This window comes from Truncatella angustata (assembly GCF_020726525.1).
Source record: "Truncatella angustata strain MPI-SDFR-AT-0073 chromosome Unknown BKA67scaffold_10, whole genome shotgun sequence".
NCBI classification, from domain to species: Eukaryota; Fungi; Ascomycota; class Sordariomycetes; order Amphisphaeriales; family Sporocadaceae; genus Truncatella; species Truncatella angustata.
In genome coordinates, this window is record NW_025763390.1 from 2,227,832 (window position 1) to 2,249,402 (window position 21,571).

General features: G+C 52.2%; 9 protein-coding genes across 9 annotated transcripts; 5 read left to right on the forward strand and 4 right to left on the reverse strand.

The window, feature by feature from the left end:
• Nucleotides 1-297: 297 nt before the first annotated feature.
• BKA67DRAFT_541411 (uncharacterized protein) lies at nt 298-1,506 on the forward strand (the record flags this gene model as incomplete). Its single annotated transcript, XM_046100932.1, has 1 exon — nt 298-1,506. One exon carries the CDS (start codon nt 298-300, stop codon nt 1,504-1,506), a length of 1,209 nt encoding a protein of 402 aa, XP_045952957.1.
• Nucleotides 1,507-2,386: 880 nt separating this feature from the next.
• On the reverse strand, nt 2,387-3,715 carry BKA67DRAFT_103811 (ubiquitin-conjugating enzyme/RWD-like protein). Its single transcript, XM_046094841.1, has one exon. The coding sequence runs from the start codon at nt 3,336-3,338 to the stop codon at nt 2,472-2,474; it is 867 nt and encodes a 288-aa protein (XP_045952958.1). The 5' UTR covers nt 3,339-3,715; the 3' UTR covers nt 2,387-2,471.
• A 1,459-nt stretch (nt 3,716-5,174) lies between these two features.
• Nucleotides 5,175-6,361, forward strand: BKA67DRAFT_526035 (3-beta hydroxysteroid dehydrogenase/isomerase family-domain-containing protein; the record flags this gene model as incomplete). Its single annotated transcript, XM_046098722.1, has 2 exons — nt 5,175-5,666; nt 5,729-6,361. The coding sequence occupies 2 exons, from the start codon at nt 5,175-5,177 to the stop codon at nt 6,359-6,361; spliced, it is 1,125 nt and encodes a 374-aa protein (XP_045952959.1).
• Nucleotides 6,362-8,572: 2,211 nt separating this feature from the next.
• BKA67DRAFT_526468 (HRDC-like protein) lies at nt 8,573-9,241 on the reverse strand (the record flags this gene model as incomplete). Its single annotated transcript, XM_046098759.1, has 3 exons — nt 8,573-8,688; nt 8,779-8,906; nt 9,030-9,241. The coding sequence occupies 3 exons, from the start codon at nt 9,239-9,241 to the stop codon at nt 8,573-8,575; spliced, it is 456 nt and encodes a 151-aa protein (XP_045952960.1).
• A 599-nt stretch (nt 9,242-9,840) lies between these two features.
• On the forward strand, nt 9,841-10,409 carry BKA67DRAFT_664285 (Sybindin-like protein; the record flags this gene model as incomplete). Its single annotated transcript, XM_046108341.1, has 3 exons — nt 9,841-9,863; nt 9,894-10,016; nt 10,076-10,409. The coding sequence occupies 3 exons, from the start codon at nt 9,841-9,843 to the stop codon at nt 10,407-10,409; spliced, it is 480 nt and encodes a 159-aa protein (XP_045952961.1).
• Nucleotides 10,410-10,746: 337 nt separating this feature from the next.
• On the reverse strand, nt 10,747-11,733 carry BKA67DRAFT_541415 (von Willebrand factor type A domain-containing protein; the record flags this gene model as incomplete). Its single annotated transcript, XM_046100933.1, has 2 exons — nt 10,747-11,358; nt 11,443-11,733. 2 exons carry the CDS (start codon nt 11,731-11,733, stop codon nt 10,747-10,749), a joined length of 903 nt encoding a protein of 300 aa, XP_045952962.1.
• A 735-nt stretch (nt 11,734-12,468) lies between these two features.
• BKA67DRAFT_664287 (Borealin N terminal-domain-containing protein) lies at nt 12,469-13,697 on the forward strand (the record flags this gene model as incomplete). Its single annotated transcript, XM_046108342.1, has 3 exons — nt 12,469-12,607; nt 12,656-12,935; nt 13,016-13,697. 3 exons carry the CDS (start codon nt 12,469-12,471, stop codon nt 13,695-13,697), a joined length of 1,101 nt encoding a protein of 366 aa, XP_045952963.1.
• Nucleotides 13,698-14,084: 387 nt separating this feature from the next.
• BKA67DRAFT_664288 (translation initiation factor SUI1) lies at nt 14,085-14,784 on the reverse strand (the record flags this gene model as incomplete). The annotated part of the gene is made up of 2 exons (XM_046108343.1): nt 14,085-14,605; nt 14,721-14,784. 2 exons carry the CDS (start codon nt 14,782-14,784, stop codon nt 14,085-14,087), a joined length of 585 nt encoding a protein of 194 aa, XP_045952964.1.
• Nucleotides 14,785-16,975: 2,191 nt separating this feature from the next.
• BKA67DRAFT_103965 (uncharacterized protein) lies at nt 16,976-20,670 on the forward strand. Its single transcript, XM_046094842.1, has 3 exons — nt 16,976-17,751; nt 17,820-18,513; nt 18,569-20,670. Exons 1-3 carry the CDS (start codon nt 17,401-17,403, stop codon nt 20,587-20,589), a joined length of 3,066 nt encoding a protein of 1,021 aa, XP_045952965.1. The 5' UTR covers nt 16,976-17,400; the 3' UTR covers nt 20,590-20,670.
• The last annotated feature ends 901 nt before the right edge of the window (nt 20,671-21,571 follow it).

Consider the following 21,571-nt stretch of genomic DNA (forward strand, 5'->3'; position numbering starts at 1 on the left):
CCCACTATTTCCTTGTGCTAGTTCCCGAGATCGATAGCCAATGACACCCCCGCCACTCACCCTACGCCTGCCTGTTGATGTTGTCTGACGCATGTCTTCACGATCTAATGCTGTTTTGGCTTTTGCATCATCTTGGACTTGAAGCATTATTCTCACAACTCAACGACCTTGATACACAATTAGGAGCAGGGTTACAGTGTCGTATCAACTCTTTTGGGTCAGGCTGTCATTGTGGGAGCTCTAACTGGTGGCGCATATTTGAGAGCTATAGGGAAACCAAGGAAGGGAAAGGCCAAGATGCCGGGGACGACAAACGGTACTGGCGCCCAACAGACGCCTATACCTGTACCAGTACCTCCCGTTCTTCAGACACAAAGTCAGACGCAGCAGGTAAACTATGTGCCGCCGACACCAGCGACAGCTTCGGGCCCAACAGGAGCTGCTGTGTCGTCGGTGCCGCTATTGAGCAAAGCCCCTGTCGCAAGTGTCGCGCCCATCCCCTCAAATACACAAACACCACCAACACCAGCGCCTCCCCAAGCTCAAACTATTTCGCGTCCAGTGGCTGTGCCAGCCGCGCAAACGCCAATTCCTGCGCCTGTGCCGCATGTGAGTTTGAGCCCGCCCGCAGCACCGACGCCAGCAACGCCAGCAGCGCCAAGAGGGGCAATAGCAGCATCACCAGCACCTGTTACAGGCCTAGATACAACGAATGCTAAACCAAACGCTCCTCCCCGCAAATCCTCGCCAGAACGACCCAAAGTAGAGCCCCTAACACCTCCCCTGGGTCCTGTACAGTTTCCTCCGCCTAGGCAAAGCCATGCCTATCCTGGCCACCCGGAACAGCAGACTGCCATAGCACCTCCTGCTCCGGAACCGATAGATTTTGGCAACAATCCGGATGTGTTGGCCCTGCAGTCTGCTATTTCGATCCTCCAGTTGCAAAGTGCCAAGTCCAAGCGGGACATGGTTGTGCTCCAAAAAGCAAAGGAGGCCGCGCTTGCTGATCCCGAGGCTTTCGTCAAGGATCTCGGAGCGGGGAAGGTTCACATGGGAGGCACGGGTCTGGCGGCATCACTAGGGGAAGACGACGATGACGATGAGGACTCGTCAGAAGACGAAGCTGAAAATGCTACGGGTGCAGTTAAGAGCGAACCTGGCGCCACGGCTGTCGACACGAAGCCCAAGCTGAAGCCGAGGCGCGAGAAGCCCGAATCAAAGCCTTGGAGTCAGCTTCCCAACAAGCAGAATGTGGTACGCATGCCACCGATCAACTGGAGTCAGTACGCCGTTGTGGGAGAGTCGTTGGACAGACTGCATAGGGAGCAGGTATCGCGCCCCTCACAAGGCACCCCGGCAACGATTAGTGCAGACGGCATGTTTGTCTTCCAAGGCGCAGGTCGACAGGAGGAAAATAGGGGCATCGCAGCCCCGTATGACCCCCTCAGGGATAAGCTGCCCGTGAAGAAACCAAAAACCAGGACTCCGAGCCGCCAGCAAGGATAGAGACCCGAGGTTGGCCAGAGTAGTTTGATGGGACAAACGCCGTCCACTTTTACGAACCAGCAGACGCCGTCCGGGGATTCTCTTGTGCCCCAGGTGCAGAAAACAAAGACTGCGACACGCCGAACATTGATTGCCAAGCCACCTAGGCCTCGAGGCAGACAGAAATCTAGCAAGGTCTCGGAAGCACAAGCGCAAGAAGCCAGCCAGGGCGTCGCTGATCCGAACGCTCAAAACGCCCGGCCTAGGAATGCCAAGGGACGATTCTGCAAGCCATAGGGCTTTTGAGACGGCGCGCCCGGCTTGACTGCATTACCGCTCGAGTAGTGTCTGAACGAACCGGCTTTAGATGAATCCAGCAGTGTGAGTGAGGTAAAGGACAAGACAACCGGCTACCTCCACAAAGTTTATTGTTGAGTGGTAGAATCTAGATTTGATGTGGAATAGCTACAGAGCGTTCAACGTAAAGGCACGACACACGAAAACATTCCGCCTGGACCTGATTGCCACAAGGGACTACGTGCATAATGACCACAATGATGGGGTGATCTGAGTACGATAAATATTATTGAGCAGATTTGCCCTGGTCGCGGAAGAGGTATCAAGCCTAAACAAAGTCTAGAGAAAAACCAATGCCAATTCCACCAAATATGCAAGTTGATTCTTTTCCGTGCCGCCATGGAATTCTCGTATATATGCTGTGAAGCATGAGAGGAAGGGGGAGAACCTCCCGAATGCTGCCAGTTCTGCAAATGTGCCGACTCCAAATCCTCATGCATGCCTTCTCTGATTACCATAAACGCCGTCGTCCTGTCTTCAAAGATCCAAAAAATAAATTTAAGAAAAGAAAGAAAGAAAAAAGGGAAAAAAGCTCGTAGACAACACAATACCCGCTCGAAAGGGGACAAATACAAGACCGGGGGAAGGAATTAACTCGTAACGGCATCAGGTAGAAGCTCTTAGGAGGACTAACAGTCCTCCATACTCTGCTGCACAGATCTACGAAGCCTCCTGTTGTACAACTTGCGCTCATCCTGGCCGCCCCAGAAGAGCTTGTGGGCTTCTGGATTAGTCAAAGTTCTTGGGTCATAAGGAGGATGTTCCTCCTCTAGAGTGTCGAGAATTGCTTCAATGTGGCCCTTGACATCATCTCGGCGACTCGTCTTGGGGAAGTAGCAAGGCGTGCCATCCTCGGCAATACGGTGGTGAAAAAGCTTGGTCTCAAAAGCAACCCTTGGCTGCTCCTCTGGAAAGCGTGGGCTGAAACGAAGCATGATGTTGAATAGACCACCGTCCAGATTCGTCATAGGTCTGCCGATGTAGGTCAGATTCCAGACGAACGGATTGCCGCCGACCAGCTCAATGTGGTGTGATACATCGCTCCTCTTGAAGGATTCTTGGATTTGCTCGAACTGTCGAGCGAGGTTTACAGCTACAGTACCTTCCCTATATTTGGGCAGAAGACCTTCTCTGGCCCAGGAAAGAGTCTCGAGATCTAGCGCTGTTTTGATGTTGCGCAGCCTCTTCTCGAGCTCGGAATAATCGAAGTGGCCTTCCATGATATTGTTGCCGCCCTCGAAAGGCATACGGACAAATTTCTGACCATCCTTGACCTCTGTCTTGGCTTTCTCAATGGTGTCTTGGTATGACTTGTAGTACCACAAGAATCGCTGCTTGATGAGGTCCCTAAAAGGCTCCCAAGGTACAGAGGCCTCGTCCAGATCGTCATCGTCGTCATCGTCATCATCATCAAAATCCAGGCTGTGAGCCGCTCTCTCGGCGTCTGTGGGGAACGGAGCTTGGAGGCCATGGGTAATGCCTAGATATTCTTCCATCCGCTGGATGACAGACACGCGCAAAGTTTCGTGACGTATCTAGCGATGATGGGAAGTTAGGACTAGTAAACCACGAGCAAGCCACTAGACCAGCGCATTCAGCTTACCTTGGCGACGTAGTCTTTCTGATTCTTTTTGTCGTTGGGCTCGTTTGCATCCTCGAAGCCAGGTTCGTTCTCATAGGGGTTGCTAGACATGAGACTCTGTATGGACAAGAGGATGGACTCTAGGCCTTGTGCGGCGGACCACTCCTCGCCAGGCTCACCTCGCCAGGTACCCAGAATAGACAGGCACACCTTTCCGGTGGAGTAGATATTGGGGTTGAAACGGCATCGTCCTCCGTTGGTCGTAGTGGCTGTAACAGATGGGCTCTTTCGAGGGTACTCCTTGTTGAACTTGACTGCGAACTCAAAGAAGCCGAACTCGTACGGTGTTTCGTGGGGACCAATTATCAAGGCTCGCACATTGCGAACGTCGCGATCCCGAAAGGCGACTGCTAGCGAAAGATCTGCATGTTTTTGGATTTCGCCAATCTCCTTGGTGATGCGAATGATGCTCTGGTCTGCCATGGCGGTTCCTGCTACCCAGCAAGGCTTTGGTATGCCCGAAAGCTTTAGAAGTGTGAGCTAGGAGGTGGCAAGTTGGGATGGATGTATGGCTGAGGTGGGTTGCCTGCGGGGTTGATGAGATGGAATCCAGCAGCAGCTCAAATAATTAAACCCATAGAGGTGGTGTTCAAAGAAACGGGTTGGAATGAGACGTCAGCTGAATTTACGTCGTGAAGAAGTGAGAAACAGAGATGAAAGAAGGAATTCACGGTTGGTCCGAAGGGAAAGGGTTACTTGCGGCAGTCTGTCTGCCTTCAATGATTGTACTGAGGTGTCTTACAGCAGGAGGGGTCATGTTTCTCAGATTAGTCTAAGTTAGGTGACGCGCAGCGCGGTGGGACCCAGCTATAAAACCCGGCGGGCAAGGTAATCCGGGCGAAGTGGGGGGGAGGGAGGTCACTGGCTGACTACCGCCTAACCTACTGTAACCAACCGTGAGTGCCTCACAGCATGCCTCCTGCCTTCATACGTGAGTGAGAATGTGAGTGCGCCAACGAGTACTGTCAGTGTTGTGCCACTTGGTGAAGCCGTACGAGTAAGACGCCCAAGAGAGAAGTTGAAGCCTTCTCTCATATTCCCAAAGCCACTTTACTTATTACGTAGTCTTCCACTGGAACTACTGAGGTTCTGGTTTAGCACTAAGGGGAGTAGTCTAGGCTGCATTTCTCAAATATAGAGAACCATACCTAGTATATATATGCACATGCATTTCTCTCTCTGTCTCTCTTTCTCCCTCTCTGTGTGTCTCTTTCTCAGAGGAAAAAGAGAGAGAGAGAAAAGAAAAGAGAAGAAAAGAAAAGAAAAGAAAAGAAGAAGGAAAAAAAAAAGTATCAAGTTATCAATCATGCGTGACATGAGTTGAACTGGCCCCGTAACGTTAGAACGAAAGTGCAGCTGGGATAGTAGACTACATGTACTTGCTGCCCGACTGTACGGATAGCCAGTAACTAAGTACCTACCATTGGAGCGGCTGCAGGTATCAAAATTCAAAGAACTGCAGGTGAAGACCCCTGTCGGCGCGCATGTGGATTCCCCCAAGCTGCATCCCTCATCCCTATTTCGGCAAAAAATGGGCTCCAGCTGCGTCTAGTACTACAGTACATGGAAGAGTTCCTTAGGTAAACCACATCACACCTCTTGACCTCCTAGGTAAACAATACCCACGCTACCGTACAACCCATCCGCCCGGAAGCAAGCTCAGGCGGTCAATTGCGTCTCCCTAGTCAACATGGCCAGCGAGAAAGCTCAGAAAGCCTCATTGGGCCGCGTCCTTGTCATTGGCGGCTGCGGGTTTCTCGGCCATCATGTCGTGAACGTCCTGCTCCGAGACTGGACCACCAGCGCCGTCTCCGTCATCGACTTGCGATGCCAGCGCAACCGACGCCCTGAAAACGACGGGGTGGAGTACGTCGAGGCCGATATCACAGACTCGGACAAGCTCACCAAGGTATTTGGCCGGCTCAAGCCCGATGTTGTCATCCACACCGCATCGCCCCCAGCCCAGGGCAGCGGCGCCGTCAGCAACGACTTATTTTACAAGGTCAATGTCGAGGGCACGAGAGCTGTGGTCACGGCGGCGCAGCAAAGCGGCGTCAAGGCACTTGTATTCACCAGTTCCGCGAGTGTCATGAGCGACAACAAGAGCGACCTGATTAATGCGAATGAGAACTGGCCCGTTATCAGGGGAAAGAACCAGTCGGAGTATTATTCTGAGACCAAGGTACGTGGTTGTGCGGCCGCCGCAGCCTTTTGAAAACTCGGACTGACATGGACACTGTGTAGGCTGAAGCAGAGTCAATTGTCTTGGCCGCGAACCGCGCCGAATCGCACCCCCAGCTCCTAACCGCTTCTATCCGACCCTCGGGCATATTTGGCGAGGGTGACATGCAAGCTGTCTTCCACATGGTGAACATTTACGAGCAAGGGCGAACAAACGTACAAGTCGGCGAAAACACAAATCTTTTCGACTGGACCTATGTTGAGAACGTGGCGCATGGCCACCTCCTGGCCGCTCAAGCATTGCTCCTGACGGCACAGAGCAGGACGATACCCTTGGACCACGAGCGTGTTGACGGTGAGGCATTCATCATTACCAACGGCCAGCCCGTGTACTTCTGGGACTTTACCCGGGCCATCTGGCGCGCCGCAGGAAACGACAAGGGCACCGACCACGTCTGGCAAATGTCGAGGGAGGTCGGCATCGTGCTCGGCCTGCTCAGCGAGATCGTATTCGGCATCTTACGAAAGCCGCCTACCTTCAACCGCCAGAGAATTGTGTATAGCTGCATGACGAGGTACTATGATATCTCCAAGGCAAAGAGGAGGCTCGGATACAAGCCTCTGGTGGATTTAAGCGAAGGTGTGAGAAGGGCTGTGCAATGGACATTGGATCAGAAAAAACTGGCCAAGAATTGAACGTCGTGATGCGCCGCATACCTAGGGCGGCCCGCAATCAGGCAACTGGCGCATATAAATACCTTATTAATGCATGGGCTGCCCAGTAAGCTGAATATTGATTCTGAAGTTGGCAAGATATCATCAGCAGCACTGCAAATGCCTAGTAATAAATTACTCTGACACATATCAGCCTACGGCGCTGTTCAAAAACACCTTTGCAAGTGTGTTCATATGTACAATGTCGATGTATGGGCTGCTAGCAAATCCTAGAGCCCTCGGCTTCTACATCGTCATCAATCTGGAACTGGTCGGTTGTCTGATCTGTCTGGTTTTGGGTCTTTTCACGAAAATAAGGGGGGGTATCTGGTTGGGGGGGCGTTGGACCAGCACATGTCTAGTGTGCTTGCTTGAACACGGCCGAGAGAAACTCGATGCCTCATCTGCGGTACGCGTTGCTAGAAAGAGCAAAATGGCCTGCCTATAAACCTCTCCGTAGGGGACATCTACGACCTAAAGCTCGCCGATGACGATCCAGGTACTCCACAGTCCTTTGTAGCGAGCGCTTCACCAGAGCGTGTCTCCCGGTTCGTTTGGCTGGAAACATGCTAGTTCCGGTGGCTACTTCGCGACATTATTCTCGGATATAGTGTGTGTGCGTATGCCAAATGGCCCAGAAAGCGACGGTACAGGGCCGATTTACCCCTGCGGCAGATTTTCGACGGGGGAAAGCGAGCTTCGCCAGCATCTCGACGAATGGCATCCATGTTGCGTTGGAGATCAAGGGTTGGAAACGTATAAGTTCGTGGAAGCGCAGTAGCTCACTTATATCGTGATGTAGGATTCGTCGCGCTCTAGATTGATTCACATCAGCTTCATTGTAGTTGATCGGTCGGCGCCAAAAACCCCTGGATAGGAGTTTGTGTACATTAACTGCTGATAAGCTAAACTCCTAAGCTATGCTAGCAGGTAGCATCTCCTTCTATTGCGGCATAGTTGGAACGCCCTACTCCTAATATTAAAAAGCTAAACGGTTCCTATACTACGCTGTTTCGGGGCGCCATCTGTTCCATTATGTAAATACTGATGTTTAGAGTTCGTAGAAGACAATACTAGGAGTTCAACTGGCTCATCTTATTTTCTTTTCGTTTTCTTCTTTTTTTGAGTTTTCGAACCTGTCCAGGTACACCTTCGTCCGAACTACGCCCTTCTCCCTATCGAGTCTGCATGTTGCTTCGAATACCTTGATGTTCTCAAGCTCGAACCTTGGTGCCAATGTCCAGAACTGAAGAAATGGGTGTCGCAGTGGTACTGGAAGCAGGTACAAGTGTAGTGCGTGAAGTAGACATCGTGGTAACGATTTCTGTGTAAACATACATAGGTGGCTGAGGAGGATGTTTAGGCGCGCTCTGGTCTGGATCCTTCCACACTGTTGGGAGCCTCATTCTTCCGATTCGCACTCACACGTTGATTGGCATGTCGCTTGCCAGATGGAGAAAGCTTCGATACTCGCCGAATAATTCATTCTTGGCAATGGACGTCCAGTAAATTGCATGCGGATACGTTTATGACTTGTTCATCAATGGAAAAGGCTGATCGCGCTGCATCAAATATTGCTTCTGATCATACAACTCCTGCCAAGAAGAGTCCAAATCCCTTCTGGCCCTCCTCTTTACCATGAGTAGATGATCGTATCCATTGATGCCGCTTCATAATCTTGGCAGCGAGCCCCTTCTATTTTGGACAATTTTCTTAGCAGGCCACCAGGCTTCTTGGCTTGTCACCATTTCCAATCGTGGAGTTATGTTGCGAGGGAGGTTATGTTCTCCTTGATAGTAGCTAAAGCTGACCAGCGTCAGACTGACGGCTATCACAAATTTATGGAACCAAATGCGTTTAGGAGGAAGATGGTCTTGGCCTTAGAAAAACAAACTAGATGCCGCCCTGCACTTGTTCTAAAATCAAACTCAGGGGGCCCTTTACTTACGCCGGTTCCCATGCATATAAAAAATGAGTCTTTGTCGGCCTCTTCCAAATTTGAGCCGAAGCACTTTTGCAATCGATCGTCCGTGTCTCGAACGCCCCCCTCACCACTCCATCCATGTATTGCGATTAATTGATAGAGCAAGCCATTCGCATAGTCGAGCATCTTATGGTTTACGCTCTAAAAAAAAACACCGGTGTAGTATCATGAGCGTAGGCGTATCCGGAAAGCCTGGTAAACGATGGAAATTATCGGAATTTCTGCATCTCTTCCAGAAGCTCGCCCAGGTCTTCGTCAGTGATCTTGTCTTGCAATGAGGGGATCAGCGTCTTTGCCTCATCAGCATCGGCGCAGCAAAGCGTTCCTGTCTTTTCATCAGCCGCCGTCCATATGGCACGAATAAGTCCACCTCAGAATAGCTGATCGGCCAACAACAATTGCTCTTGAAACATACCCAGTTGTGCCCGCTCGAACTTGTGGAACTCTTTATGCGCACTCAGGAGTCGCTCCACGGCCTCGACATTCTCCTTCTTCTGGAATCGCGCGAAGTTGTCGAGGTAGTCCATGGTCTTGGTGAGCATCCTGTTTCGCCCCGCGTCAGCGATCATATGTCTCTTGCAGGTGCTTGTCCACCACAGACGTCCTCCTTCCTCAGGCGCAGTGGCCGCCGTAGCCCGTGTGTCTGGGGGGTCCAGAGAGACCTACTCATTCTTATCCACGTCCTTGCCCTCCAGCCGGCGTTTGTTAACTAGCGCGTTGATGACGAGGGATGCTTCGGAGAGTGTCAAGGTGTCGACGTCCTGGAACTCGCCGAGATTCAGCACGGCGGATGCCTCTTCATTGCCGGGTGGCGTGGGCTTGGCGCGAGAGGTGAACTGATTATTGGCGCCGCGGGCACCGTTGCTCTGGCCAGACATGTTGGGTGAGATGCAATGGCCGCTGGAGAGAGACGGGTTGGTTAGACAGATAGGCAGAGAGACAGGCGTGGCTGTGGTCGCAAAGCTTATATCGGATGCGCACAGATCAGAACGTCGAGAGGTCGGCAAGGAGTGCTTCGGTGTAGCGGTCGGTGGGAGCTGGCGACGAAAGACTGGGGTAGGAATGCGACTGTCGCAGAAGGTCACGATGCGATGCGATGCGGCAAGTGGGTTGCAAAAGTTCACGTCTCGACCCGAGTTCGATTGCGGCTCTTTGAATAAAGTTGACAGGGAGCTTGGGAGGTCTAGTCCGCTAGCGCATCTGGGGATGCGGGACCCTTGTCGGTGACTTTCCAGGCTGTACGGAGCAGGTTGGGTAGGTAAGTTACTGGATAAACTCCGGTCGCTCTGCTGGGCCTTCCCCTAACCCAGACTGGGCCAAGGTCCGACTCATTGGAGTGCTGGAAGAGGTTACTTATGAACAAGGCAGTCTTGTCATCACCAAGCAGGCAAGGCTATCATAACAAACCGTGCTGCAGTAACAATCACTAGTTCTCATTTAAACCTTTCGCAGTCTTGACTGTGAGCAGGGAGCCAAGATGTGGGCTGCCGTATTCCATGAGTGGCATGAGATATACTAACAGCTTCTCAGGGGTGTGCTGGCGCTCATCATCATCAACAAGGCCGGCGGTCTCATATACAACCGCACTTTCTCTGAAGGACTCAACCAGCTGAGCACCAACGACTATCTCGTCCTCGCTGGTACATTTCATGGGTGCGCTCCTGCGTCTTGCTCCTCCAAACAAAAGTGTCACCATATTGATAAGCCAGCAGAGTCCACGCCATCACAACTCGCCTCAACCCCTTGAAGGCACATCAACCCCGGCCGGAACCTGGCTCGCGCCCCGAGCCCCCCAACGGCTTGGAGGTGCTTGAGACGGAGAACTTCCGGATGCAGTGCTTTAACACTCAGACCGGCATAAAGTTCCTGCTATTCACCGACACCTTGCAGACCGGTATCACGGAAGGCACTGTGCGCAAGGTTTACGAGCTGTATTCCGACTACGTCATGAAAAACCCCTTCTATCAGCTTGAAATGCCAGTGCGCTGTGAAATGTTTGATCGGAAGCTGAACTCGTATATCCGGGAGATTAATAATTCTCGGTGAGCAGGGGATGCATGGAGGACGGGAGTGACTGGCGAGCACGGGGGACCCGGAATGGTGCTCGTAGATGATGATGGATCAGGGGATCCGCACGGCACTACACTGCGAGAGCAAGGCCTGTCTGTGCACGTGTTGCATTGCTCGGCGTCGGGAGTTTTGATTTAAAAATCCTTTCTGAATCACACCAAGTCCAAGGAGCTGTCTCTGAATGCGACTATGGTATTCCCCATCAAGTCATGCCATCTTCTTCGGGTCTATTATGGTACAAGTACAGCAAACTTAACTCCGTATCCGAGCCGTGACCATGCCTGTGCCCTTTTACGGTCAAAGAAGTCCAAGTCTACGATGTATCCATCTTGTCGTCGTCCTTGCCTTTCTTGGAGGAACCACTTGCCTCCCCGTTCTTATCTAGTAAAGGTTGGTTCTCGCCCTCCTCTTGGATACCCTCGAGGTTCGTTTTGCCCGATGCATCTTCCTCGGCCTTGGCTTGCCTTGCCTGCCTTGCATTCTCCTCTTCCATGCTCATACGCAGGGCAAGGGCCAGCTCCGGATCAGCACTAGGGTCGAAGTCGAAACCTCCAAAGTCGCCGCCGCCGCCGCCGCCACCGCCACCACCACCACTCTCCATGCCGCCACCGGCAGCGGCAGCGGCACCGGTACCAAGCATGATCTCGGAGGCTATGAGCTGATCGCTGAGTAGCTTGCCACTGGGCGGTATGACAACCAGATGCGAACTATCGTTGCCCTTCACTACGTTGTTGAAAGCCTCGAGCTTCTTTTGAACCTCATCATCGTCCAAATCACCGAATAGTACAAAGTCAATGTCGATGGCGCTCTTCTTCATCTTCTTGGCAAGGGAGACCAGCTTCTTCTCGTCGTCATCGACAGGGGAGCAGACGAACACGATGATCCTTTGGCGTTGTGACTTGTTCTGGCGGTGCTTGAGGGCGAGCTAGAAGGAGTGTCAGTGGCCAATTGTGGTGATGCGTCGAGTGCGGAGAGAAGGGGGGGGGGAGAAGCTGTCATGGCTGCTTACACTAGCAATCTGAATTCCTGTGGCGAGATGTGACTTTCCCGAGATCTTCTTCTTGGTGCGGTGTAGGCCGTCGAGCAGCTTGCCTCGTTCTGTTGTGAGAGTTGAGAGGACCTCGGGGCCCTTGCCGCCCATGCTCATCAGACCTACTGAGGATTCGGGGTTTCCTTGTGTGATGGAGTCGAAGAGGATGTTGATGGAATCGGCCTGCGCATCGAACCGTGTGGGCTGGTAGTCTCCATTGCGGGAGCTTTCGCTGTTGTCAGCAATGATGACCACTGCTTCGAGAGGCATCCTGGCGGTTGTGTGATGGCAGTTGTGGTTGATGCGTCGTTCGGGGGGCGTAAGAGAAGAGATGGTGGTTTGAGAGCTGGCGGATGGAAAGGCTGGCGGGTGGAAGCTGGAACTGGAAGCCAGAAGCTCTCAGACGTAAGGCAATCGCAGCCTTGAGTTCACTACGGACTAATGTACGGAGTAAGGTTACGAAAGACCAGCGCTAGGCAGGCAAGAGCTCGGGCCAGTGGTAGGTACTTTACTTGACCTGTAAACTGGCAGGGAGTTCATAAAGATGATAAAAGAGAAAGAGCACAGTCATAGATTACCCCATCTTTTTGGCCTCAATCACAAGAATCCGCGAACGTGATTACTTGCCTGGACAATGCCAATTTATTCATACCCGTGCGCTTTGTCCGGGCAAAAGATCTGAAAGTATCTGAAAGTCTTATCCGTACATATGTCACTTGGCACCCCCTAGGCCCTGCCCATATGGCAGATGTGGCACCTGGAACCGCCAAGCCTTTTCAAGATCAAATCGGCCGCTAACACCACCGCGGCACTTTGTTTACTCGAATCCATTTAAAGCTCGTTGCATGTTGAATTGAAGCATTCACCAGCGTCTTACACAGACACCCAGTACCGATTAGTCTTACGCCATCCCGTTCCGTTTCGTTCAACTCAGACCCAGAATCCACAAACGATCACATCTCTGCAACCATAAAACCAACATTTTAAGCATTCATCACTAGGAAAATGGCGCCAGTACGAACGAGAAAGCGCAAGTCAGACTTGGCCACCAGCTCTCCGCAACGGAGCAGCCCCATCAAGAAGAGGAAGATGGCATTAACAGCCGCCCAAAAACAAGCCCTCATCGACAACCTCCAGCTTGAGCGTATGCATGCCCTCACCGTCTCCTGCTTCCTGCACTGACTATACCCAGTCACGGAACGCGCTCGAAGATTAAGATCTCAGTATAACATACAGGCACAGCAACTACGGTCACGCGTCGAAATGCGCGTCAACCGCATTCCTAACGCGTTGAGGAAACTGAGAATGGGCGACCTGCTGGCCAAGCACTCAGAGCCCCAACAATCACGAGCCTCCCATTCTCTACGTGATGCAAAGCCTCCACCAGTCCCCGTCAAGGACGGCGCGTCACCCAAACCGATCCCGCGCAAACCCGTGCCCGGCAAGGCTCAACGTGGTTCAAAGCGCTTGAGGTACGACGCAACGGGCCTGTCTACATGTTTTGAAACGCGCATTCCTGTACATAGCTGCGCCGGTGCTGACTGCGACTTAGTAATATGGTTGACGAAACCGAGGACAAAGAGAACTCCCTTGAAACTACAGGCAACCCCAAGAAGAAGCTCCGCGGTGTCCCTGCCGTCATTGAGTCTGCGCGCATCCAACCGGGACAAATATTGTCACCCACGTCGACCAACGCACGAATCGTGCCAAGGGTGTTAGAGAGACCACCTCCCGCAAAGATGCCTTTGGAGCGTCCGGCCACTTCTCCCGGTAAATCCATGATTGCCCGCCCGGCTTCCCCTATCAAGGCCTTTGGTAGGGAATCCCCAACTAAAATACTGTCCAATATGGTGTCCAAAGCTAAGGCAACCCGTGGAGCCGCATCTACAGGAACTAGGAAAGGAACCGCTTCCACGACGGCTTCGAGCAACTCGGGAACCGTCCCACGGGTCAGGAAACCAGCAGTGCCTACTGCTTCGGCAACCGGTTCCACGCGAGGTAGGAAAAAGCTCAGCCAGGCGAGCGAGTCGAGCGAGGCTAGCACCGGAACCGTCATCAAGAAGACGACAGCAGCATCGAGAGCAGCTACGGCGAAACCCGCGCCGGGACCGAAACGGACAGTAATGGGCACGATAAAATCGGCCACGACCAAGAAAGCCCCGGCGGCAAAGGCACCAGCAGCGGCAGCAACGACCACAACTACCGGGCGGACATTACGGAAGCGGCAGGCATAACTGACAAAGTAACGAGTCTGGGCATGAAGCTGATATCATTAGGTTGGCATTTGGGTATCTGGTCAAGTACGATATGGCCGTCACGAACAACAGTGCCTTGTGGCTGTGCATAGGAAGCAAATTGTATCATTGTCTTTGGCGTTCTGGAGAATAGGAGTTTAGCCAGAGGGGCCTTTTGATTCGGGCTGTCGGAATTGAATATATTTAAGTGGCTCGAAATGCCTAACATCCAAGCAAGCCTGGGCTTTCGTACTCGAGCTACTCGCCATTTGTTCGAAATGGGTTCTAATCATTATAAATTCGTGTCGAGAATGCTGAGATCTCCCAGCCTCTTTCCTCTTTTCTCGCTCGCGGCGCGAAAACTCCCTCAACACCCAGACCCCGAGACTATTGTGACGCCTTCTTCTTGGCCTTGTCGTCCACCAACTCGATGTTGTCCTCTGGGATGTCCTTGTATTTCTCCAGGAGGAACTCTTCGATTTCGTCACTCACGTCACCCTGCACCACGATCTCCTCGCCACCGCTCGGCACCTTTGTTACACTGCTACCGGTGGCGAACTTCTTGCCAAACTCCTTGGAGACCTTCTTCAGATCGAGGCCAAACGCCTCGAGGCCCGAGACGGCCGTGACGAATTTCCGCTTGTTGCGCTCGACCCGCTTGATGGTGACGACGCTGTTGGCTATCTTGGAGGCTTGCTTCTCGGCGGCCTTCTCGGCCTGCGCCGTCTTCTTCTGCGCGTCCTTGGCGGCGCGCTTCTGTGCGTCGACGCTGAGGGAGGCGGTCGAGGCTGCCAAGGCTTCGGGAGACCAGATCTGCGCGTACAGCGTGGGGTTGGCCTTCTCGAGCCATTCTTGACATTTCTTCACCGTACCGCCGTATTCGCAGTACTCCGGGGGGAGTGTGCAGACTATGAGTCGCGTGAGTTAGCCGGCTTGCTTGCTTCAAGATATGAGATTGGATGGAGGGGCACGGCGCGACGTGTTTTGTCGCGATGTTGCATGTTAATTGAGCGGTAGACTTACCGCCACAGTATGCTACGTGGCGGGATTGAAGTTCGCCTCCGACTTCTGACTCTGTATCTGCCATTGTGTAGCGACAGGAAGTGGTGTTTTCCCTGGTCGAGGTATTGCAGCGTTTTTCTCTATCGTGAAAGATGGCAGGTAAGCCGCTTGCTTCTGAAGCTTCACACGACTGACTGCGGGGTCGTTTCGTCGGTGGGCAGATGGATGGCGGGGCAGTTTTCGAAAGGTTAGGTACCTACAGTAGATACGGGAGAGAGCTGTCTGACGTCCACTACCGTTTGGACCAAGCGCACAGTGCCTACCAGGTGTGTACGTACCACTCTCGGTGGGCGGCTAGGCCTGCAGCGCCCTCTACTGGAGTTTCACACGGAAAAGCATGAGAACTCTCACGGTCCCCGACTCGAAACCTGATTGCCGCAATCTTGCTGGTTATTAATAAGCTTCTCTTATCACGGCACTAGACTAATAGAAGAAAATACAACACTACTGTCAATGAAGAAGATAAAATAAAGGAAATAGGAAGGGTACTCTGCGCGTCGTCTGTTGAGTGCCATACGTCATATCGTCATGCGTGCTGACCATGTACTCACTACATCATATCCAACGGTGAGGCTTGGGAGGCAGGGAGGCCAAGGGGTAATGAGGGCAGCGTGCCATTTTTCATGTAGATTGCATGAGATGAACTAATGTTCCATACTTCAATATCGGCTGCATGCATAGCTCTTCGGGCACATTGTGTGCAGGTCGATGCACTTGCTATCACGCAGGAATACCGAGCTCGATGAGGTTTACGAAAATACACGTGCATTCCGTGTCCTTCGCCATGGAAAGAAGGAGTGCGTTGCTCACTGAACTGACAGGCTGCTCTGAGATTGACAGCCGCATGTACGCGTAAACACTGCTGGACTTGACGTGAAATTGCGATGCACAAACTAATAGCTAAGCTCTACGGTAGTACAGCACGATATCCCGTGCGTGGTGACTCGATCGCATTATTACATAGTCAGTGTGGCTCATCTCCTGTCTGTATGTATCTTGTGTTCATGGGGGCGGCCGAGTTACGGATCAATACCGGCCGAGGCCAAGCATCGGTATAATGATATTTGGAATTGGTTGTACCATACCTATCAGCAGATTCGACCTGCTAAGTTAGATGAAATTCCAACCGACATCGTCGACTGGGGCTCCCTTGGCATCTATCATCTCCGGCTTGGAGATATCTTGTGTTTCCACTCCAGGTGCGGACTATGTAGTATGTACTGGAGATGGTAATGGCGATAAATGATAATGTAATTTGCTACAACTCTACTGGGTAGGACGCGACCTCGGCGAGGCCTAATTTGTTGAGTGTTGGTTGATTTGTGTGTCCAACTACAGCAGTTCTTCGAATTCAACTGTCCATTGACTCTGTTGCGTTCATCTTCCTCACATAACTTCCCCTTGGAATCTGTAATTATTTCATGTTCCCTTTCCCCCTTCCCCTTCCCCCTTCCCCTTTGCTAGCGTGCCTCACTCGGCAAGGTGCAAGCGTCCGTCATCCCCCCCCCCTTGGGCCCTACAGTAGTTAGCTTAGGTATGTAGGACATTTATGATTTGATGGACCCGTTTTCCCATGCCAAATCTAACTCGACTTGGAACTGCGGTCTGCCCTTTGAGGTCTGCAGCAAGGTGTACATAGTACTTTCAAAGGCGTATGGATAACGGGGGAGACCTCCAACATACTTCATTCCCGCCCCAAGCATCTTCTCCCAATTTCGTCCAGGGGGGAAAGCGCTCAGCATAACGGCGTCGTACCGTACTGAGCAGGTCGCCATCGTTGTTGTTTTCATCCCATCCTGATTAGTTATATTTTCATTTCTGATTTTTCGCCTTTACTCCAGATACGACGGTGTACACACAGCACAGCAGCCGCAACCATTGTGAAAGAAAAGAAAAATATACAGTACGCGACTGAGGATATCCATCCATCATTTTGCGCGACCGTGAAATGAAACTGGCCCAGGTCAGCCCAATCCAGATTGAAGCAAACGGCCTCACTCACACTGCAACCTCTCTCTCGCTTTGGTGACCCGCTCAACTCCATTGCAAGGTCCGGGTCCAGGTCCAAGTCCAAGTCCAAGTCCAAGTCCAAGTCCAAAGTCCAATACCGCCTAACCACATCCACATCCACAACCACAATCCACTCCCACTCTCGCTCGCCCGCTTGAACTTGACGAAGGATCACCTAACACCAAGCTTCACTGCTGGCCACCGACAATCCAACCACGGCAAGAACAAGGCCTAATCTATTTTTGGCCCTTCACTTCCCTTTACTTGACTTTACCTTGCTCTACTTTACTTTCACTCCTTGAATGTACCTGGACCTAGCCGGTTTGTCTTTGACGCTGCACGACGCCGTCACCCAGCATTCAATTTTCGTACCATCCCAAACCCCAGCCATCGTCGCACGCGCCGCACGGCACCGCTGTCCGCTGTGGAATCTGACTTCTCGACTCTGGAATCCCATCCCCTCCGCCGCCCGATGCTCAGGTCCGACGTGGGACAGCGCCCAACCATCGTCCTACCGTAACCGCTCCTCACGACTGTTCTCGCTCATCCCCGACATTTAAATCTCGTTGCATACGGACAATCTTGAGCCTCATTGTCTGGCATCGCCAAGGGCCCAAACTCCGTCTCCAAGATGGGCCCAGATTACGGAGGCGGTCTGGGAGGAGGCGACCATGCACACACTCATACCCATGACGGAGCCTACCAACTCGACCGCGAGCGACCAAATATGACCCCGAGCCCGTCGTATCAGAATGGTGCTTTCCAGCCCCCTTCGCGTCCTCCCCCGAGGGAAGCCTCGCCCGCCCTGAGCTCCACCAGCACCACCGACCTCCGCAAGAGTGCCGAGCGGAACCGATCAAGAGGACGCGGCCGAACCGCCAGTGGCCAGCTGCGTATCTGCCACAAGTGCGGCGAGCCTTTGACAGGACAATTCGTGCGCGCTCTGGACGGCACCTTCCACCTCGACTGCTTCAAGTGTCGCGTAAGACCTCCCCGTCCTTGATCCCCAATCGTTGCCCATCTAAGCTAACTCTCGTTTCCCCCCGGCAGGATTGTGGTACCATAGTAGCTTCCAAATTCTTCCCGGCAGAAGACGAAGAGGGCGGCGGCCAGTACCCATTGTGCGAAACTGATTACTTCCGGCGGCTGGGTCTGCTCTGCTACCAATGCGGAGGTGCACTGCGAGGTTCATATATCACAGCTCTCGATCGGAAATATCACGTGGACCACTTTACGTGCTCGCTGTGCGAGACTGTCTTCGGTGCTCAGGATAGCTACTATGAGCACGACAGCAACGTCTACTGCCGCTACCACTACTCGACTCAGTTTGCGCAGCGGTGCAATGGCTGCCATACCGCCATCCTCAAGCAATTCGTCGAAATCTTTCGCAACGGCCAGAATCAACACTGGCATCCCGAGTGTTACATGATCCATAAGTTCTGGAATGTACGCCTTACACCAGCCGATGAGATCCAGACGCATCCCGAGGAGCTGGATGAAGAGGGGCGTAATCTAGTCAAGACAGAAGAGGAGAAGATGGAGGAGAAGGTTTACCGCATCTGGAGCGTTCTCTCCGCATTCGAGGAGTCTTCTGCCGCGTGCATCTCGGATATGCTGCTCCACGTGAGCAACGGCGCCTTCATCGATGGAATCCTGACTGCCAAGAAGTTCATCCTCCACGTCGACGTATTGTTCCAAGGTGCAGACAAGCTGGATGCATCCATGAAGGACATCGAGTTGAAAGGTGAGTTGGATCATGAATGAGGCGGCCATATGCACCGCTAACACACAAACACCAGGTCTATCATATAGTCGCGAGGCAAAGCTCCTCTGCAAGAAGATCGTTTCTTTCTTTTCTCTTTTATCCAAGACACAGGAAGGCGGTGTCCGACAACTGGGAGTTACCCAAGAGCTGCTTTCTTTGGTAACCGGTCTTGCTCATTACTTGAAACTCCTAATCAGAATCTGCTTGCAGGGCGCTCTCAAGATCGAGAGGGAGCACAACACACAGGTCGAGTTATACCAGTTCCTGGATGATCTGAGTGTGATTGAAACCACTAAGAATGAAGACAACACGCTGCAGATCAGCGTCGGCATGGCTACCCTTTCTGCCAACGATTCAGATCACTGCACTGCGTGCCGGAAGCCTATCGAAAGCGAATGCGCTTTGAACGGCGACAAAAGGTGGCACCCGGCTTGTGTCAACTGTGTAGAGTGTGGGCAAGAGTTGGGTCAAAGCCTCGAAACTGCGCAATTGCAGAGGGACTTGCGTATATTCTGCACGTCATGCACACGACAGCTTGGTGGTGAAATGAGCGGGCCCTTCGAGCGTATCTCAAGACTTCAGCAATACATCTTCTTGCTCAAAGTAGCGCTCGCTAGGCTTTTGGGGCAGCTTAGGAAGAGCGGCGCCATTCCACCCGCCAACGATGACGACTCACGTAGCGGAAACAACTTGTCGGTTGACCGGGGCGCACCGATGTTGTCGACGGAATCTCGATCCAAGTCCTACGCAGGAGAGCAAACAGAACGACATCAGAGAGAGTCGTCTTATGAGAGCACTCTCAACGACGTGCGCAGACTGAGAAGTACTCGCCTTGACAAGCATCTTTCCTCGAGTCTGAGGAAAGCGCGGTCGTCTCGAATTATGGACGGTCCTGGCATTGAGAATGCTGGCTACAAAGATCGGGAAATGCAAATCGATGAGGATCAAGAGCCCGGCTTGGGTGGAGATACAGCGCAGTACTTCGGACACCAGGATGCTTTGACTCTGGACGACATTCCACGCATTGTTGCTGCAGAGCAAGCCAAGGAGAAACAGCCCACTGCATATGACAGAAACTCCCGACAAGGACTGTTCCGCGCGCCGACTACGCATCCATCACTTGGGTCAGGCCACCAGAGATCTCAGTCTGATGGCAGAGGAGAGGGGTTGAGAATGAATCCAGAGCCTTCTCCACAAAGGGTCGGGCGCAGGTATTTCTCGGAACTGTCTGCTCTGGAATATTTCATTGTGCGCCACGTTGCCGTGCTCACAATGCAACCCATGCTCGATCCCGAGTTCTCACTTGATGAGCTGCTGTCACTAATCGAAGCCAGGAAACAGCCCAACTTCTGGAACAAGTTCGGCAAGGCTTTTGCTGGCAAGGACAACCGCAAAAACATAAAGAAGAAGGGCGTGTTTGGTGTGCCTCTCGAGCTCATCATTGAAAGAGATGGAGCCGACTCCACAGACGGAGTCGGGCCTGGTGCTCTTCGTATACCCGCCATCATCGAGGACACGATCACGGCGCTGAAGAACAAGGATCTGTCGGTTGAAGGTGTTTTTCGGAAGAATGGAAATATTAAGAGGTTAACAGAGCAGGTCAACGCAGTTGACAGAGATGGCTGCGACGCTATCCGGTGGAACGATGAATCGCCTCATCAGCTCGCTGCTCTGTTGAAGCGATACCTGCGAGAATTGCCTGAACCTCTCATGACTCAGAAGCTATACCGTCTCTGGATTGCCGCCACCAAGATTCGAGAGGATGAGAAGAGACGGCATTGCTTGCATCTAGCATGCTGCCTGCTTCCCAAGACTGAGAGAGATACGCTGGAAGTTTTATTCAGTTTCTTGAAATGGGTCGCAACCTTCCACCAAGTCGATGAAGATACTGGATCAAGGATGGATGTGCACAATCTCGCCCGTGTCATGGCACCCAATATCCTTTATTGTGGCCAGACCAGTCCCAGCTTCTCAGATGAGCCAATGACTGCTGTTGCTTGTGTTGAAGAGTTGATCCAATGGAACGAAGAGATGTGCATGGTAAGTGATTATTGATTCCTTGAAACTTTTTTGAAAGAAGCCCCCACTCTACTATTTTTGGTTTCCTTTCAATAGTCGGCGATGGCTTGATTGTCACTTTCTTATGGGGTGGTTTTTTTCTTCGTCATTATGATAAATCGGCGATGGCTAACAGCGCGATAGGTCCCGGATGAACTTATGGAGGTTCTCAGCGATCCTAGCTTGCTAAGCAGCAACGGAGAGCTATCTACCAAGGAAATAATTAAACGGCTTGGTGACCGAGCGGCTGGCGGTCCACGGCAATACGACACGGAGGTCATCAATAGGCAGGACAACTCAAGGCCAATGGCAACCAGAGTTGATACAGATCAGATGGCATACCTACAAGAGCGAAGTGTCCGCCCTGTTCATGACACAGCTGTGCCTTACACTACCAATCCAGGAACACCTCCACAAAAGTGGCGCAGTCCTGAGCATGTACAATCGCCCTCGCTTTACGTGGATCACCAGTACGATAGCGACAGCATACCTCATCCCTCAGAGAATGGCCAGCGCCGTGAGTGGCGTAACTCTGGGTGGGGCAGGCCGAACAACAATTCAGTTCCTGCTGGATCTGGTTAAATGAAGAGTCTCACTCCTGGTATATACTCATTCACACTTCGCCCTTTCTAGTCTCTCTTGGAATAAAGACGCAAAGCATATCCTTACACCATTCGGGAGGGATTTATGAATCGTTACGACATAGCATGAAATGGTGTAGTCAGCATTTACGGCCGGCGTTTGAATCAAATCCCACCTACAAGGGCACAATGGTTTTTGTATTTTGTCTCTGGTAGCTTCTCTTCACGATTCTTTTCACAGCGAGCCTATTTGTCGCCTTGGGCGACTTGTGCAGACGGTTTTTCACGTTGCAACCTTTTCTTTTCTTTTCTTTTTTCCCCCTCGTCTTATATAGACGTCTTTTGACCATGAGCTTGGAGTATCGCGGACAGCCATTTCCGCCTTCTTGAAAGCCTAA